The sequence below is a fragment of the Ceratotherium simum genome, chromosome 26, assembly GCF_057802395.1.
Source record: "Ceratotherium simum simum isolate JZ-2026a chromosome 26, ASM5780239v1, whole genome shotgun sequence".
In the NCBI taxonomy this organism is placed as follows: domain Eukaryota; kingdom Metazoa; phylum Chordata; class Mammalia; order Perissodactyla; family Rhinocerotidae; genus Ceratotherium; species Ceratotherium simum.
In genome coordinates this window covers 2,241,320-2,261,830 of record NC_141925.1, presented here as the reverse complement: position 1 = coordinate 2,261,830, position 20,511 = coordinate 2,241,320, and the positions used below count along the sequence as shown (strand labels likewise).

General features: G+C 39.3%; 1 protein-coding gene across 1 annotated transcript in view; it reads right to left on the bottom strand.

The window, feature by feature from the left end:
- Nucleotides 1–20,511, bottom strand: part of LOC101394248 (ATP-binding cassette sub-family A member 17-like) — a 125,191-nt gene that overhangs the window by 102,060 nt on the left and 2,620 nt on the right. Inside the window, 2 exon segments of the mRNA XM_014793402.2 lie at nucleotides 3,712–3,970; nucleotides 4,359–4,439. Of these exon segments, the coding sequence (XP_014648888.2) occupies nucleotides 3,712–3,970; nucleotides 4,359–4,412 (313 nt within the window). The 5' untranslated portion in view covers nucleotides 4,413–4,439.

The window sequence follows — 20,511 nt, the reverse complement described above, 5'->3', positions numbered from 1 at the left end:
GAAATTATTATTTCTCCATCATATTTGAAGGATATTTTCACTGGATAGAGTATTCTTGGCTAAAAGTTTTTGTCTTTCAGAATTTTGAATATCTCATTCCACTCTCTCCTAGCCTGTAAAGTTTCCCCTTTCCCCCACTCTTCTCCCCCTAGAATACCTATAATCCTTATGTTGCATTTCCTAATTGAGTGGGATATTTCTCAGAGATTTCCTTCATTTCTTTTTAGTCTTAGTTCTCTCTCCTTTTCCATCTGGAGCATTTCTGCATTCCTATCCTCTATATCACTAATTCTTTCCTCCATGTTGTCAGCTCTGTTCTTTAAAGATTCCAGATTTTTCTTTATCTCCTCTATTGTGTTATTCACCTCCAACATTTGTGATTGGTTTTTCTTTATAGTTTCAATCTCTTTTGTGAAGAAGTTCCAGATTTCATTGAACTGTCTATCTGTATTTTCTTGTAACTTGTTGAGCTTTTTTATGATAGCTATTTTGAGTTCTCTGTCATTTAGATTATAAATTTCTGTGCCTTCAGGATTGATTGCTGGGTGCTTGCCATTTTCCTTGTGGTCTGAAGATTTAATATATTTTTGCATACTGTTTGAGAGCATGGGCTTGTTTTTCCTCATACTGATAACATCTGGTCGCACCTTCCACCTGCCGCCACTGGGTGGGGGTCAACAGCTGTGTATTCCGAGCCCACTGCAATCTGCAGGTGCTCTGGCTGACTGGCTGAGCCGAAGCATCGTGTGGGGGAAGGGGCTCTTTCTTTCGCCTGCCTGATCCTGGGGCCTTCTCACTCTTCCTTCGCTATCTGCTCTCCTGGGATGCTAGCTTGATGAAGACACTCCTGCAATAGTTCAGTCCCCTCCATGTGGGAGTTTCCCATGGGCTGTGAGGGAGCTTGGAGAGCAACGGTTTTCCCATGGAGGGCTGGCCCTCCCCACTCTCTCTGACAGCTGCACGGTTCAGGTCCCGGGGTCGCTGCCATTGGGGATAGAGAGGAGTTCTCTTTACCTCCTTCCATTTCCTCTGGGGGTTCCAGCACCTCCACCTTCAGATGTATGGCTGCATGGGTCACTCAGATGTCTTTTGTGTTGTGTGAATGTCCTCTGTTGGCATACGAATGTCCTTTTTGTTGTATCTTAGTGGGGAAGAGTCTAAGGGGAAAGCTCACTCTGCCATGATGATGACGTCACCTCATGTATCATTTTGTAATAGAGAGAGAGGGAGGAAAGGAAGGCTGGGAGCTGTTTGAGGACAAGAAGTGAGCAAAGAAGACCGCAATGGGAACAGCAGGAAGGTAGAAATAGATGTAGATTATAATATCACAGGAGTCAAAGCAGAAGAGAATTCCAAAGAGAAGTGGTTGAAATCATCCCTGATACAATGAGGACAAACATAATGAAAACTGGAAAGAAAGCACCAGGGGGGCCAGTTCCAGTGGCCTAGTGGTTAAGTTTGGTGCACTCCACCTTGGTGGCCCAGGTTCAGTTCCCAGGCATGGACCTACACCACTCATCTGTCAGTGGCCATGCTGTGGCAGCAGCTCACACATACAAAGAGCGAAAAGAGGAAGACTGGCAACAGATGTTAGTTCAGGGAGAATCTTCCTCGGGGGGAAAAATAGCACTGGATTTGGCAATTAGCAAGTCATCAATGACATTTTCTTAGCAGATATCAGTATAGTACTGAGGAAAGAATATAGATTAAAACGAGTTAAGAAGTTAGAGGGAAGTAATAAAATAGAAATAAACTTTCAAGACATTTATCAAGAAAAAAATAAATTATTTGAGATACTATCTTAAAGGGAAGACAGAATAGGAAATGTTTTCTCTTAAAATGGAGGTGACTGAGATTTATTTGAGAGTGAGGTGGAAATTCAGCCCAGATGGAAAGACTGAATATTTAGGGAGAGAGAGAAGATACTGATTGAGAAAGGTCCAAAAGAGGCAGAAGGGCTTCGGACGAATCATTTTTTTACTCCAAAATTTATCTTGAATTCACCTACATATTTCCATCTGCCTAGGGTTCAAGCCATCATCATCTTCTTCCTCCTGAATGCCTGCAAGTACCACCCCCTTCCAATCACTCTTTCTGCAAATAGCCAGAGAAATCTCTTTTAAAACAAATTACATCACATAACCTCTCTTAAAACCCCTTCAACAGCTGCCTTTTGCATGTAGAAGAAAACCCAAACACTTTAACGAGGCCCACAAGGCTCTGGATCATGTGGCTCCTACAGACATTTCAAACCTCTTCTCAAATCACTCTCTCCATTTACTTCAGCCTTGCTTGATGACTTTCTGATCCTCCAACACTTCAGGGCCTGGCCACTCACTGTCCCCCTACCTGGATAGCCCCTGACTCCTGAAACCCATCACACTCCCATTTTGCATGGCTTGCTTTCTATCATCATGTCTTAACTACCTTATCACCTCCCCAGAGAAGATTTCTGTTTTTTTTTTTTATTTCATAATCTCATATTTATAAAAGGTAACTGAATTAGAATAGTATCTTAGGATACTAGGCAAGCATAAACCAGAACTTTCAAAACAGTGGTTCCCCCACATTTTACCACTGAGGGCCTTTAAAAGAATTGCCCCCATTGAGAGGCACTCAGAGCTGAAAGAGAACTCTTTATTTTCACTTTGTACCTTATATATTATTAGAATATTTTTACAAAAGCATGGTTATAATTATAGTAATTCTGACAAATTACTCCACATTTTGTAGACTCCACATTTTGAAAATTTTTGTCTACCTAACTGTATAAATTCATTCAGTAACTATGTATTGAGCACCTACTGTCTGCCAGGCACTGTCATCGGCACAGTGATGAACAAAACAGACAAAGTCCTCTGCCCTTATGGAGGAGGAGCCTAGCAGGGAAAGGCAGACAGCACACAGAAAGCAGTGAGTGGTGAAGTAATTACACATTTATCAAAATGCCACAAACATATCCAACAGGGTTCTGTGAAAGAGAAAAAGGCAGAGGTGAGAAACCTAAAACCACTTTGGCTGCCTTCCTAAGTGCTTTTCAGCTGAAACCTGAAGGATAAGAAGGAGCAACCCACAGGAAGGGCTAGGGACAAAGCTTTGTGTCAGAAGGGAGGAAAAGCTCACCGATTCTGGGAACCGAAAAGTGGCAATGCACCCAGAGTGTGGGAGCACAAGGAAGATGGAAGTAGGTAAAACAGGAGAGAACACAGGGCCATAGCCTGGAGAAGGTTCCCCTTACTCTCAGTACAATGGAGCCTGGACAGATCCTACTGATTTTTTAAAGATCTTGCTAGCTCCATGTAAAGACTGGGTTAGAATGGGACAAGAGGAGAAGGAGAGAGACCAGTTAGAAAGCTAATTCAGAATCTCTGAATGTTTTCCATTTTTTTTTAGTCAGAGACTTATAACTACTAATCAAAGCTTCTGATTAATATGAGATAACCAGTGTCACTATAGGGAGTTAAAAACAAATATGTAACATTTTAATTAGCCTTGAAGCCTTGTCACATAACTATATAAGTCTCCAATGTGTTGCCTGAAAAAATAAAAATAACATGCTGACTGCTTTCCGCTGACTACCAACTCTTCAGACTCTTTAGAATTTGGAGACCCCAGATTTGGAATCACTACTGTAAGAACTCTCAGGAAAAAACTTCAAATTGTACTTTATAAAAATGCCCTCTCTATCCTTACCCCATCTTTGTGCCTAACCTTCAAACTCAACATCAGTTTTTTCCACCATCTCAGTGATATTCTTTGAAGTTTCACTTTTGGAAGGGATATAAATTAGTTGAAATTTATTTTTCAGAGGAAAATGATAGAAGAATTCTGGCAATAAGCTGACATCAATTGCATGGTAGTTGGTAGGAGGTCTTTTTCTTGGCAAACTACTGAAACGAAGATACATTACAATTGTAGAAAACAGTAACGGCGTCAAGATTTCAAGGACTGTTATCAGAGTCTTGCGTTTCTAAAATAAAAACAAAAGCTATATGTTAATCCAAAATAGAACACAAGCATAAGCTGCTATGTGGCATAAGTTCTTCCATTAAGAACGCTTTCGTTTCTTCTAGCCTCCCTGCACAACACATGAATAGGAAAAAAATAGAATGAGAATTAGCTAGAAATATCTTATTTTAGGTTTTCTATAACACCAATGGCTAGAAATCAGTAACAATGATATTATCTTTAATAATTAGGGTTAACAGAATTACTATGGAAACATTTGCAGAAAAGGACCCCTTTACAAGTAAAGTTCTTAATTGTTTGCTTTAAGCCATTATTAGAAACCAATTTAAATTAAACATTCAGTGCCATCCAAGGAAACTCACATTTTCCCCACAGATAACTATACCCACCTTCAAAATGAAATTCTTCCAGAGAAGAAGTTTTAAGTTCCTGAACATTGTCATTTTTCAGCTGAAGAGGAGAGATCACCACTAGTTGGGAAACAAATGGGGGAAATGTTATGCATAATACAAAAATGTCGAGTTACCTGTCATCCTTGAAAATCTTTCTTCTCTTGGACTTTCAGAACATCGTGCTGGACTACTTTTCCTCCTTCCTTTCTAGAAGTTCCTTCTCGGTCTTTTTTGCTGATTCCTCCTCCTCTCCCCAACCTCTAAATACTAAAATGCTCCAGGGCTCTGTCTGTGGACTCTTCTCTTTTCCAGTGACACTCACTCTGTAGGTGATCTCACTCAGTCTTTTGGGTTTAAATCCATCCAAATGCTGATGACTTCTAAATTTATATCTGCAGCCTTGACTTTGCCTCTAACTCTAGACCCAAATATCCAGTTGCCTGCTTGGCATCTACACTTGACATGTCTAAACTGGGCTACTCACGTTTCTCCTAAAACAAATCATCCTACAGTCTTCCTCACCTCAATTAATGTCAGTTCCATTCTCCAAGATATGCAGGGTCATTCTTGACTTCTCTCTCTCTTTCCCATCCTACATCCAGTTTGTCAGGAAACCCTATTGGCTCTACTTGTGGAATATACCCAGAATTCAATCCTTTTCACACCACCCTGCTCTTATCACACAGCCTCATCTCTTGCCTGGATTTCTGCAATAGCCTCTTCAGTCGAATCAGTGCTTCTGCCCCTGCCACCCTGCAATCCATTTTCTGTGCAGCAACAAGAGGGGTCCTGTTCAAGTCAGGTCATGCCCATTCCTCTGTTCAAAACTCTCTAATGGCTTCCATCTCACTCCAAGGAAGAGCCTCGGCTTATGATGACCTACAAACCTGTATGGGATATAGCCCCTGTTAGCTTTCTCATCTCATCTCATCTACTTTACTTCCCCTCCTTCTCTCTGCTCCTGTGTCACAGGCAGAGCTGCTAACCTATAACAAGCAAAACACAATTCTGCCTCGAAACATTTGCACTTGCTGTTTCCTCTGCTGAGTGCACACCTCCCTCAAGTATCAACGTGGCTAGCTCTCCTAGTTCTTTCAGATCTTTATTTAAAAGTCACTTTCTCAGTGAGGTTTTTCTTGATCATCCTATATAAAATTTCAAAAACATTAAACATTTTGTATAGATCTTCCCTGTTCATTTTTTCTTCTTAGCACTTTTAAACTATTTAACATGGTATTTATTTACTAATTTATTTCCCTACTAGAATGTATGCCCCATGAAGGCAGGGATTTTGTCTGTTTTTTTCCCCCAGACACAAGAGCAAAGCCAGCACATGATAGTCACTCAGTAAATATTGAATGAATAAATTAATTAATTAAAGGTTATGCAGTTTTTGTAGGGATGTGGTTGAAGCAGACATGATTGTGAGGAAAGGAAATTACTTTGGATAGCAACATATTCCTTCTCTTTTCACTCTTTGTTTCCCAGGTGTAATATATGCTTTAATTTTTAGATACTAATACAATGAGATTTTCACTTCTAGAAAAACATCTTCCCATTGAGGAAAGAAAAATGGATGTATTTTTTCTCAGATTAAAGCATCTCTGACATTGCATGTTAGAAACTAAAGAAACAGCATTGTGAATAAACTAAATATCAGTGAATTGTATACTTTAAAATGGCTAATTGTGTGTTATGTGAATTTCACCTCAATAAACCAAAAGAGTGAATGCAATGATACATTCATATTAGTCAGCTATTGCTGTAAAAATCTTGAATGACAAACAATAACAAAACTCAGTAGCCCACAATAACAGGAATTTATTTCCTGCTCATGAGTCTTCCAGCAAGTTGTGGCTCCGCTGGCCTCCTGGGATTGCTGGACTTGTCTTAAGGTCTTGTTACGGGATGAACTGTGTCCCCCCAAAATTCATATGTTGAAGTCTTAACCCCCAGTACTTCAGAATGTGACTGCATTTGGAGATAGGGCCTTTAAAGAGGTGATTCAGTTAAAATGAGGCTGTTAGTGTGGGCCCTCATCCAATCTGATTGGTGTTCTTATAGGAAGTGGAAATCTGGACACACAAAGAGGCACCAGGGATGCATGGGCACAAAGAAAAGACCATGTGAAGACACAGCAAGAAGGGAGCCACCTACAAGCCAAGGAGAGAGGCCTCAGGAGAAACCCAACCTACAGACACCTTCATCTTGGACTTCCAGCCTCCAGAATTGTGAAAAAATAAATTTCTGTTGTTTAAGCCACCTAGTCTGTAGTATTGTGTCATGGCAGCCCTGGCAAATTAATACAGGTCTGCTCTATGTGTCTCCTCATTCTCCTCAGAGCAGCCACTAGCTGGAGCATGTTGTTCTAACGGCAGGCCAAGCAAAACCACACAAACACATTTAAAACTTCTGCTCACATAACACCTACTAACCATTCCACAGGCCAGAGCAAATCACACAGCCGAGCCCAATATCAATGCAACTGGGAAAGAAACTCTGACTACTCTAGTGGGAAGGACTGCAAAGTCACATGGGGCATGGTAACATAAAATTTAATACAAGGAATGAGAGAAGAACTGGGAACAATAGCCATCAACCAAAACACTCAACATTTAATTCTTTAAAACCTGGCGTTAGAATTTGCCAAACTTAACCCTCGCCATCTAGACGAGGAAGTATTTTGGCTCATTACTGGCCCAACACAGATAAGATAAAAAATAATAGCCAGAGACAATAAGAAGACATGGTTTTCTCCAACCACAGTTACAGTTCAGTGGAATGGGACAGGAAAAAAATAAGGAGTAGATGGATGTTTTCATACTAAGCATCTTTTTAAATTTGTGATAATATAGGTAGACCATTCCTTTTAAAAGAAAGTTTACTTAGATGCTTGTAATGTACAACAACCAGCAATTATGCATTCAAGCAATTATCAGTATTGAAGGCACTGTGTCTGGGCAAATGCTATTATAAAAAGATTGATCAGTAATGAAGCTCACCTTCATGGAACTCAGTAGTGGAAAATAAGCCAAGTAAGGGAAAATAATATATACAAAGGAAAACATTATAGTACAAGGTATAAAATGAGAATCAAAAGAGATACACTTAAGGATAAATAAACTGATGAATGAAACAGAATAAAAGCTCAGAAAGAGACCACAGATATATGGTCACTTGGGGCCAGCCCCGTGGCTTAGCAGTTAAGTGCACACGCTCCGCTACTGGCGGCCCAGGTTCGGATCCTGGGCGCGCACCGACGCACCGCTTCTCCGGCCATGCTGAGGCCGTGTCCCACATACAGCAACTAGAAGGATGTGCAACTATGACATACAACTATCTACTGGGGCTTTGGGGAAAAAAAAAAGGAGGAGGATTGGCAATAGATGTTAGCTCAGAGCCGGTCTTCCTCAGCAAAAAGAGGAGGATTAGCACGGATGTTAGCTCAGGGCTGATCTTCCTCACACACACACAAAAAAAGATATATGGTCACTTGATTTATAACAAAGCTGACATTGCAGAACATAGGGAAGCAAGGTCTTCTCAATAAACAGTTCAGGGTTGATTGGCTATCCATGTTTTGAATTCTGCCTCCCACCATACATACACAAAATATCAACTTCAGATGAAATACAGATCTGAATGTGAAAAGTAAAGCAATGAAGCTTTTAGGGAAAAAACAGGAAAACATATTCATGACCCTGAAGTAGGCAAAGATTTCTTAAACATGACTCCGAATCACTAAACATAAAGAAAAAAACGACAAACTGAATTATATCAAAGTTAAGAATTTCTGTTCCACAGAAGACACCCATAAGAGAGAAAATGCAATCCAGAATGAGCAAAGATATTTATAATACATATATCTGACAAAGGACTTGTATCTAGAATATTTCAAGTGTTCCTATAAGCCACTAAGAAAAAGACAGACGTCTTTTGTTTTTCTCTTTTTTTGTGAGGAAGATTCACCCTGAGCTAACATCTGTTGCCAATCTTCCTCTTTTTGCTTGAGGAAGATTGTCCCTGAGCTAACATCTGCGCCAATCTTCCTCTATTTCGTGTGTGGGACGCTGCCACAGCATGGCCCAACAAGCAGTGTGTAGGTCTGTGCCCAGGATCCAAACCCCGGGCGGCTAAAGCAGAGTGCGCAAACCCAACCACTACGCCACGGGGCTGGCCCCAAGACAGACATCTTAATAGAAAAACAGGCAAGAGACTTGAACAGAAGATTTCCAAAAGAGAATACCCAAATGGCTAATAAATATATGAAAAAGTGCTCAACCTATCTGGTCATCAGGGAAATGCATTTTAAAACCAAAGTGCCGACACTGAGATGGAGATTTCTGCACAGGAATTTTACTGGAGAGCACTCTCAAAATCAGTACTTTTAGCAAGTGAAGGAAGCTGGCCTGGGCAGAGAGAGAAGCTGGGCTGCAATGTAGTCAAAACAAAGGCTTCAGCCATTTCCACACGATCATGACAAAACACAAACTATGAATTATGAGCCTCAAGCTCAATTATGAAGACAGGATTCAAAAAGGTCCCAGACAAGCAGGAAGGGATTAAGGAAAACCCATTTACACTGTATTTGGAAAAAAGATGACTGAGATAGGAAAAGAAAAAATGAGCTGAAAATAAGCAACACAGCAACTATTCAGAATTTCTACAAGAATATTATTGCTAGCCCTTTGACCCAGCAATGCCACTTCTACGAATCTATTCTACGGACACACCCGCACAAGTATGAAATGACGTATGTACAAGGCAATTCACTGTAGCATTGTCCATAATAGCGAAGGATCGTAAATAGCCCAGTATCCATCAATAGGGGATCAATTATATAAACCATTACATATCTAAACAATGAAGTAATACGCAATCTTCAAAAAAGGGAAGAGCTCTATTACTGGCTTTCTTCCAGGATCTGCAGGATACATGTGAGAAAATAAACTTCTGTTGTTTAAGCCACCCAGTCTTTGGTATTTGTTATGGCAGCCTGAGCTGACTAATACACCATTCTCTATCTCAGGGATATTAATTATCTGCATCTTGGATATCTTGTTATCTTTTCTACCTATAATATTATCTCTATTTCTTTTGTCTCTGTTCTTTTTCTAACATATTTTCTCACACTTATTTTAAGTGAAAAACAGAAGGTAAAGAACAATTATGTACTTCGCTACTGTTTAAACAAAAGGGGGGAATAAGTATATGTATTCACACATTTTGCAAAAACAAACATTGGAAGGATAAATAAGAAACTAGTAAAAGGGTTCCCAGGGTGTAGGACCAGGGACTTAAGACTTCTCTGTGTATACCTTTCTTATGATTTTCAATCATGCAAACGCATTACCTATTGACTCAGTTGAGTTTCCACTAGGAGCATATCTGACCAGCATGGTAACTGGACCTTAATCCCTGGGAGTCAGTATAGAACACAAACCTCAAAAGTGTACCACTGGAGGGGTGAGGAAGCTGGAGTATTTACATACTGATTCCTGCCTACTGCCATAACACATTAATTGAGGACTGCTCCCCTACGATGTTAATTCTCAGGCACTTCTGGGCTTCCACAGGTCCGGAAGACAAAGCCCATAGGCAAAGATATAGAGGTAGTGGCAGTGGAAATCTAGTATTTGCTATAATGATCAGATTGAGGGGATAAAGGCAGGGCCTCTACAGTATCTGTTATAAATATTTTTAAAATTTCAGTAAATTAAAATATAGGCAATAGTGTTGAAGCAACAAAATGCTTCAAATCTCAAATGAGTTAAAGAGAAATTAAGTTCTCATCCTAAGTGAGATGAAACTAGAGTCTGCAGAACTAATATATACACCAGAAATAGTACAGAATAAATCCAACATTACAGAAGACAAACAATTAAATAGAAGACAGATTTGAGGATATCACATGAAAGGCAAAGAAAAAGGACAGAGACAAAAGAAATAGAGACAAGATTATACACAGAAAAGATAAAAAGATATCCAAGATGCAGATAATTAATATCTCTGAAGTAGAGAATGATGTATTAGTCTGCTTGGGCTGCTATAACAAATACCTTAAACAACAGAACTTAAACAACAGAAACTTCTTTCTTACAGTACTGAAGGCTAGAAGTCTGAAATCAGAGTGCCAGCATAGCCAGGTTCTGGTGAGAGCTCTCTTATTGACTTGCAGATGGCCACCTTCTCACTTTGTCCTCACCTGGCCGAGAGAGAGATATCTCTCTCTCTTCCTCTTCTTATAAGGCCACAGTCCTATCAGATTAGGGCTCCACCTTTATGGACCTCATTTAACTTCAATTACCTAAAGACTCTATCTCCAGATACAGTCACACTGGGGGCTAGGACATCAACATATGAATTTTAGGGGGAACACAATTCAGCCCATAGCAAATGGCGTAATTGGAACAGAAAAAATGTATGTGTATGTATTTAAATGTGTTTGTATTAGAAGAAAACATGCCTCAAATGAAGAACTGAATCTGAAAAATCAAAAAAACGATCCACATGTTCCAATAAAAACCTAACTAGAAGTGTAAAAATAGAGATCATCCTGGTGAATCACTGAACTACAAGGATAAAGAAAAATCCCTACAGGCATCAAGGCAAAAAAACCCCCAAATCACTGACCGGAGGGAGAAAATCAGGCCAGCCTCCCTCAGTCCTCTCCCCAGAAACTGTCAGCAGACAGTACAGGAATATCCTCAAAGGATGTAGCAGGGGTAGGCAAGAGCACAACTCTAGGGCATTATGATCAGCCAAGTCAATAAGCAGATATTTTCAGGCATGCAAACATCTACAGACCCATAAACACCCATAAACTCTTCTTGAAAAAATATTAGGATAAAATGCAATCAGTGCTGAAATTATTCCAAATAACTGGAATGGGGCAGCTTTCATAAGAAAATACTTGCAGTGGGCACTGAATCTAATAGGCATCTCAAACCTAATGTGTCCTCAAAGGTACTCTTGATTGTATTCTCCATGCCTTTTCTACTATCCAGCTCAATAAATGGTAAGTCTATACCAGTTGTTTAAGCCAAAAATCTTGATCATCCCTTTCCTTCACCTATCATACCAAATCTATCAGTAAGTCTCAATGATTCCGTCTCTGACATATATCTCAAAGCCATCCACTTCTTTCCTTATCTCTGCTACCAGCCTAGTCCAAGTCATGAAATTAAATTGAAATACCAGGTAGGAATTCTTTCAGTTATAAGTAACGGAAGTCCAACTCAACCTAGCTTAAGCCAAGAAAAAAAAAACAAAAAAAAAAGAAGAGGATTTATTGCTCACATAACTCGAAGTCCAAAGTGGAATAAGCTACAGAACACAGTAGAATCCAAGTGTTCAAATAATGTAACTAGGGTTTGTCTCTCTCCATTCTATTTTCCTCTGTGTGTCCTTTTGTCAGGCAGTCAGTCTCTAAACACATGGGGGCCAAGATGGATACCAGGAGCTCTAGGCTTATATCAAACATCCCAGAGAGAAGAGTGTCTCCTTCCTGGCAGCTTCAGGAAATTTCCCAAAAGGACTCTGATTGGCTTAGCTTGGGTCCCAGCAGGGTGGCAGGTGGCAGGCAGGCAGTGAAAATGAGGGAGAAGGGGTCAGCACCTCCTGAACCATAAGGAATGCTTACCCCTCATAGACATATACACATACAAAGAAACTTCCTATTACCAGCAGAAAGGGGGAGGGAGGGGCAGGCCCAGTAGCATAGCAGTTGATCTTGCATTCTGGTTCGGCGCCTCGGGGTTCGCCGGTTTGGATCCTGGATGCGGACCTACTCACCACTCATCAAGCCATGCTAAGGCGGCTTCCCACACAGAAGAGATACAACTCTACAACTATGATACACAACTATGTACTGGGGCTTTGGAAAGAAAAAAGAAAAAGAGGAAGATTGGCAACAGATGTTAGCGCAGGGCTATTCTTCCTAAAAAAAGAAAAAACGGGGTGGGGCGGGGGAGGAAAGCATACCTCCTTTGCTGCCCGGAAAAAAGAAATCCTTCCTGCATATAAAATTTCAAAACTTCTCTGCCTTATATAATAAACCATCTATGTACAAAGAAAACATACTCGTTCCCTCTCCAAAAGAAGATCTACTAGGTTTTGTGTGGTTTCTGCATCCAGCATCAAGGCGAGGCTGTCTGGGCGATATACATTCCTCTGGTTCTGGTCCAGATGTGCCTGCCCAGGGTCTGGTACTTTGGGCTAAAAAATGAGAATATGACCACCCAAGTCATCCAACACACATTGGAAGAGGGAAAACTGGCTGTATCCACCATCTGTCACGGCCCTCGAGAGAAGGGAACTGGAGACAATGCCCCTTCTGAGCAGCTGCAGCATCTCAGTAGCCCACTTCCTATTGTGGTGGTTTTGGGAAGTATCTAGGGATTAATTTAGGGGTTGAGCAATTACAGGATTTTGTCTATTAAACTTTTTTTCCCCTTTGGAAATAAAATTCCAGTAAAAGATCAGTCAGCTGCCAGTCAATTTACATTATGTTGGCTCCCTAGGCTAGGAACTAAAACCAGATACTCTGTCCAACCACAGAACTTGAGTCTGGATGGCAGCCATAGAGTTCTGTTTCTTACCACGGATAAGGTCATTCAGGTCCTCAGTTTACTGCTTCTAGAAGCCTTGGCCCTTGACTCCAAAAAATGACTGAGGTACTGATATGGTTCACTGCAATTAGCTTAGTGGAGTTCTTGTTGAAAATACTTTCTGGATGGAAATTTATCATTGTTGGTATAATTCTGACTTAAAAGTGTGCATTCAAATCATCCTTGGGATCAAAATGTGCACCATACTAAAAGGAGGTCAATAGCGATCTAAAACTGCTCTAAAAAAATAAAGTCTATTTTAAAAAACTGTATTGTCAAAACTGTATCAACAGGAAAATTCTTTTTTTTTTTTTTAAAGATTTTATTTATTTTATTTTTCCCCCCAAAGCCCCAGTGGATAGTTGTATGTCGTAGCTGCACATCCTTCTAGTTGCTGTATGCGGGACTCGGCCTCCGGATGAACGGAGAAGTGGTGCCTCGATGCACACCCGGGATCCGAACCCGGGCCACCAGCATCGCAGCGCGCGCACTTAACCACCAAGCCACAGGGCCGGCCCTCAACAGGAAAATTCTTAATCCTAAATTCCTTCATTATTAAATTAGAAATTTAAAAACCCACATAAATTAAAAATCAATTAATTAGAAATATGTGTGATTTTTTTATTACACAGACCATAACTGGTTAAACAGGTTCAAGGAACCAGCTCTGTGCAGACACATCTGTAAGAGTTTCTTATAGGTCATTAGCATCTTTATCATCCACTGTTAGGGATGTTAAGGATGTATGTGATGCTTTAGCTTAATGATAGTGCTGTTGATGACAGAAAAGAAAGGCGGTACCTCTTAAGCAAAAGCTAGATGTAATCAAATGCCCAGTTTATGTAGTTATACGTTTACAAGTACTTTTAAAATACCATGTTTGAAATTCTGGCAAGAAAAGGATGACTATTACAGTACACATGACTAGCTCTAGTCTACAACAACCCTTTTCCACTGAAAGAATTGTTTCTTAATATGTTTTCTTAACTCTAAATTTCTTAGAAACACAGATATTGTTTTACAGTAGAAAGTTTGAATTAGAATAGGAAAAGAAGTACTGATAGGTAGGGATAAAACCTCTACAATAAATAATCCCCTATTACATCAAGTCAACACAAAAAGGGAGCCAACACACTGACCATTAATTAAGAATAAAAAAGGAAGGGGCCGGCCTTGTGGTGTAGCGATTAAGTGCTCGCGCTCCACTGCTGGCGGCCCGGGTTCGGATCCCAGATGCGCACTGATGCACCGCTTGTCAGGCCATGCCATGGCGGCATCCCATATAAAGTGGAGGAAGACGGGCACAGATGTTAGCCCAGGGCCAGTCTTCCTCGGCAAAAAAAAAAAGAGGATTGGCATGGATGTTAGCTCAGGGCTGATCTTCCTCACACAAAAAAAAAAAGAATAAAAAAGGAAAAATAACTAATGATGCATAGAAAATTAACCACTTTGTTTAACTCTCTGCTAATAAATTTGTCAACTGGTCTGGGGTGGGTTGATTATCTAGGAAAATAGAAATTACCAACTTAATACAGGAAGAGATTTTTAAAAACCTAAATATTTCTTCAAATAAACTGAAGAAATGGAGAAACTTGTCAAAGAGCCCTCTAAGCAGTGCAAATGCAAATAACCCAAATGGGTGAGTTGCTTTCAGCTAGAAGCAACAGATCACTCTGATGCTATTTAAACTGATCCATAAACATAAAGATACAAAACTTCCAACTTTTAGAAATCAGGTTAGCATAAAAGAGATACAAAATCTGACAATGATAGCATTTAAACAAACTAACTAAAGCCCATTCTCATCGAAGAGAAGAAGACATAAAAATCCTTGATAACACAAAGAATCCAGAAGTACATTAGAGGAAAAATATACTATGAGCAAATGGGAAATTCATCATAGAAATATAGGAATGATTCACTATTTTCACTATTATGATATCTATTAGTATAATTCACCATATTGATTAGTCGAAGGATTAAAAACATATTAGGGGCTGGCCTGGTGGCATAGCGGTTAAGTGCACGCTCTGCTTCGGCAGCCTGGGGTTCACAGGTTCGGATCCCGGGCACGCACCAACGCACCGCTTGTCAAACCATGCTGTGGTGCTGTCCCATATAAAATAGAGGAAGACGGGCACGGATGTTAGCCCAGGGCCAATCTTCCTCAGCAAAAAGAGGAGGACTGGCATCAGATGTTAGCTCAGGGCTAATCTTCCTCACACACACACTCACACACACAAAACCATATTACTATGCCAATAAATTCCAAAAAGGCATTTGACAAAATTCACCATCTATTCCTGGACTTGTTTTTAAACCTTAGAAAAAGATTTGTCTATAACATACTAAAAAAATAAGTATCTCAAATCAAAAGCAAAGATATGTGTGGTGACTACTATAAGAATTCACAGTTAAGACAGAACCAAGACTAGAATGCCAGCTGCAACACTATTTTCTAACATTGTTCTGGAAATGCTAACCCGGAGCCATTGGGTCCAGTTGTGAGGGCTGTTCCTCACATAAGGGCACCTGGCCAGGATGATAAGAGTGGAGGCTGACATCGTCTATGCTCCATTTATCCTGGCACAAGGCTGGGTCAATTGGCAGAAAGAGAGCCCTTTGCTAACTGGTCCACTCAGAGGGGTACCTTATGCAATTGGTCTGCACAGTTGGGATACCTTTAACTAATTGGTCCGCCCACAGGAGGTGCCTTTATCTAATTAGTGGGTGTCACCTTTTGGCAATTCCTCCACAGGCACAGTTTGCTATATGAGCTCTTGGTGGCCCTGTGCTACTACAGTTAGATGATAGAATGAATCAAGAGGCCTAAACATAGGTAAAGAGGGGACTAATTTGTGATTATTTGCACAATTGTAAATTGTGAAATTGTATACAGAGAAAAGCCAAAAGAACAACTGAAAAACCATAAGAAACAGTGAAAGGTAAGGTAAGGAGGCAGGTTACAAAATTAGTATTAAAAAAATCAATAGCTTTCCTACAAACAAATCAGCTGGAAAAATATATTTGAGGAAAAGATCACTTTCACAACAGTAACACCAGAAGAAAACATTTAGGAATAAATATAATGAGAAATATGCCTACATGTCCTATATGAAGAAAACTGTAAAACTTTTATCAAGAGACATAAAATAAGGCTTGAGTAATGGAGAAACATACCTTGTCCTTGTGTACAAAGAGTCAATATTGTTAAGATATTAACTCTCCTAAATAAATCTACAAATTTTACATAACCCCAATAAAGATATCAACAAGATTTTAAAAAACTGATTCCAGGGCCGGTCCCGTGGCTTAGCGGTTGAGTGCGCGCGCTCCGCTACTGGCGGCCCGGGTTCGGATCCTGGGCGCGCACCGACGCACCGCTTCTCCAGCCATGCTGAGGCCGGGTCCCACGTACACCAACTAGAAGGATGTGCAGCTATAACATACAACTATCTGCTGGGGCTTTGGGGGGAAAAAAATAAATAAAATTATTAAAAAAATAAAATAAAATAAAATAAAAAAATAAAAAAATAAAAAACTGATTCTGGGGGCCAGCTCTGTGGCTGAGTGGTTAACGTTCGGCACACTCCACCCAGCAGCCTGGGTTCTCGGGTTCAGATCCTGGGCGCAGACCTACACCACTCATCAGCCATCTGTGGCAGTGACCTACATGAAAAATAGAGGAAGATTGGCACACATGTTAGCTCAGGGCTAAACTTCCTCAAGCAAAAAAACAGGAAGATTAGCAACAGACATTAGCTCAGGGAGAATCTTCCTCAGCAAAAAAAAAAAACCACACCGATTCTGAAGCCCATATGAAGGATAAAGGTGTGAGATTAGCCAAGAAAATTCTGAAAGAGATCGATAACGACCAGAGACTATCCAAATATTAAAATACATTGTTATATAACTTAATTAAAACAATATTTACTAGGATAGTAACAGACAACTCAGTAAAAAAAGTAGAAGAATCTATATATATACCCAAGTATATATGGGAATTCAGTATGTGATAAAGATAGCATTTCAAATAAACTGAAAAAATATTATCAATAACAGAAAATTCATGTCTATTTGTTCAACAATTTAGAGGAAACAAACCAATTCCCTGAAAGACACAAACTACCAAAACTCACTCAAAAAAAAATAGGTTGAGCCAGCCCTGATGGCCTAGTGGTTCAAGTTTGGCATGCTCTGCTTCAGCAGCCTGGGTTCAGTTCCCAGGCATGGAACCACAACACTCATTTGTCAGTAGCCATGCTGTGGCGATGGCCCACAAAGAAGAACTAGAAGGACTTACAACTAGAATATACAACTGTGTACTGGGGCTTTGGGGAGGAAAAAAAAGAAAAAGAGAGGAAGATTGGCAACAGATGTTAGCTTAGGGTTAACCTTTCCCAGCAAAAATAAAATAAAATAAAAAAATAAAGTCAGGGGTTTGACTTAGGGAAAAACAAAAAGAAATAGGTAACCTGAATAGTGCTATATCTACTAAAGAAATTATATTTGCAGTTAATAACCTTCCAAGAAAGAAAACCCAGGCTCAGATGGTTTTATTGACAAACTCTAATATTAAAGGAAGAAATAATACTAATTCTACACAATCTCTTCCAGAAAATACAAAAGAAGGGACTACTTCCCAACTGATTTTATGAGGTCAGCACTACCCTGATACCAAAGCCAGACAAAAACATAACATGAAAGATATACAATAAAAAATATAAGGCAAGAAGAAATAAACGTGTCTCTATTCTCAGATGACATGATTTTCTATGTATGAAGTCCCAAGAAACCTGCAAAAAAAATTCTACAACAAATAAATGAGTTTAGTAAGGTCACAGGAGACAAGGTCTATATACAAAAATCAATCGTATTTCCATATACTAGTACAGAACAAATGGAAGCCCAAAGTTTTTTTAAGTACCATTTGCAATAATACCAAAAAAATGAAATACTTAGGAATAAATCTAAAAAAATATGTGCAGAATCCATATGCTGATGAAAGACCACTAATTAAAGCTTTTAAAAAACGAAATAAATGGAAAGATATACGATACTCACAGACTGGAATAGTCAATATTATCAGTTCTCCTTAAACTGACTTATAGATTCAGTGCAATCCCAATCATAATCTCTGCAGTAACTTTTGTAGGTATCAACAAGTTGACCAAAATTCACATGAAATGGGAAAGGGACTAGTATAGCCAAAATCATTTTGAAAAAGGAATAGGGGCCAGCCCAGTGGCGTAGTGGTTAAGTTCGTGTGCTCCGCTTCAGTGGCCCGGGGTTTGCGGGTTTGGATCCCAGGCACGGACCTACGCACTGTTCATCAAGCCATGCTGTGGCAGTGTCCCATATACAAAAGTAGAGGAAGATATTAGCTCAGGGCCAATCTTCCTCAAGCAAAAAGAGGAAGACTGGCAACAGATGTTAGCTCAGGGCCAATCTTCCTCACCAAAAAAATTTTTTAAAAGGAATAAAAGTAGAGGATTTGTACTACCTCATTTCAAGAGTTACTATAAAGCTACACTAATCAAGACAATATGGTATTAGCTGAGGCACAGGCAGGCAAACTACAGCCCATGGGTCAAATCCAGCCCACTACCCATTTTTCTACAGCCTGCAAACTAAGCATGGTTTTGATACCTTTAAATGGTTGGAAGAACTGCACCCAACGGCTATTTCTGAACACTGAATAGCTTCTGAAGTTAGCTTTTACAGTGTGTATGTGAAATTTATACTGTGGTACAGTCATTTTGATGAGAACCAATGTTGTTTGGATCACAAGTAATGGACACCTGCTTTAAGCACTTCCCATACTGTCAAAAGACAAAACAAGAAGTGAAATCTCCATTCCCACACAAATTTGCAGCAAATACATCTTCCAAGCTCAAAATACTGTTCCAGCAGCACTTTTTCAGACTTCAATGTAAGTGCAAAGGAACTTTTCATATTTCAAAATCCATTTAACCGTGCAATCGAGGAGCTTCCACCTAACCTTCAATTGGATGTGATTATTCTGTAATGTAATGACATGTTAAAAGGCAAATATCAAGAGAAGAACCTAATAGAATTCTATCAATGTCTTTCAAGCCATGAATGCACTCAACTAAAATCATATATTCATGGTGAAATACACAAAATCTCGTTACAGATCAGTATTAACAGACGAACATTTGCAATCAATATTGATGATAGAGAACACTACCTTTGAACCCCAGCTAAGCAATATGTTATCCCATAAAAAGGAACTCTATTTTTCTCATTAGTAGATACATATTACAAAAAAACTGTATTCAATTAATATATTGAATTTCACTAATAAAGACTTTGTGGAAATTTTTTTGTCCCTTATATAACAAGTATCTATGATATCCTCAATTTTGTCTCTTGGTATGCAAAGCCTAAAAAATCTGCCTTTCCAGAAAAAAGTTTGCCAAACCCTGGGCTAAAAGATCAAATATAAACACACATCAACAGAACAGAAAAGAGAGTCCAGAAATAGACCTACACAAATATTGTCAATTTTTGACAAAGGTGCAGTTCAATGAAAAAAGAATAGTTTTTTTAACAGATGTTGGTGGAACAACTGGAATACATGTATGGGGAAAAAATACCACTTTGATCTATACCTCAATCATTATACAAAACTAGTTCAAAATAGAGCATAGACCTAAATGCAAAACCTAAAACTATAAAACTTCTAGGAAAAAAAACAGGAGAATATCTGTGACCTTGCATTAACAAAAGCATAAAATAAAAATTGATAAATTGGACTTCAAAATTAAAAACCCTCTGCAAAAGACTGTTAATAGAGTGAAAAGACAAGCCAGAGACTGGAGAAAATATTTGTAAATCGCTTATCTGACAAAGGAGTTGTATCCAGAATATATACAACTCTCAAAACTCAACAGTCAGCAAACAACCCGTTTTTAAAAAATGGGCAAAAAATTTGAAGATGCTTCACCAAAAAGGATATATGTACAGCAAATAAGCCCATGAAAAGATGCTCAATATCATTAGCCATTAGGGAAATGCAAATGTGAACAATAAAATACTACTACATAGCTACAAGAATGGCTAAAATTTTTTTAAAAGTGCTGGCAAAGTTACAGAGCAACTAGAACTCTTATATATCGCCAGTGGCAATGCAAAATGGCACAGCCACTTGGGAAAACACTTTGGCAGTTTCTTATAAACATACACTTCCATACAACCCAACAATCCCATTCCTAAGTTTTTACCCAAGAAAAATGAGAATTTTCATTTTCAAATGTAAAAATTTTACTTTTACAAAAGAACCTGTACACAAATGATTATAGAAGGTTTTGCTCATAATCTTCCCAAAACTGGAAACTGAGCCCTTGCTAAGTGCTAAGCACCCCCTAAGTATTTTATATGTTTTGATGTGTCAAATTCTCACAACAATCCCGTGAAGTGGGTACTATATGATCCCCATTTTACACAAGGAAACCAAGGTACAGAAAGGTGAAGTAAGACATTAAAAGCTGGGATCCAATTGCAGGCTGTGTGGCCAG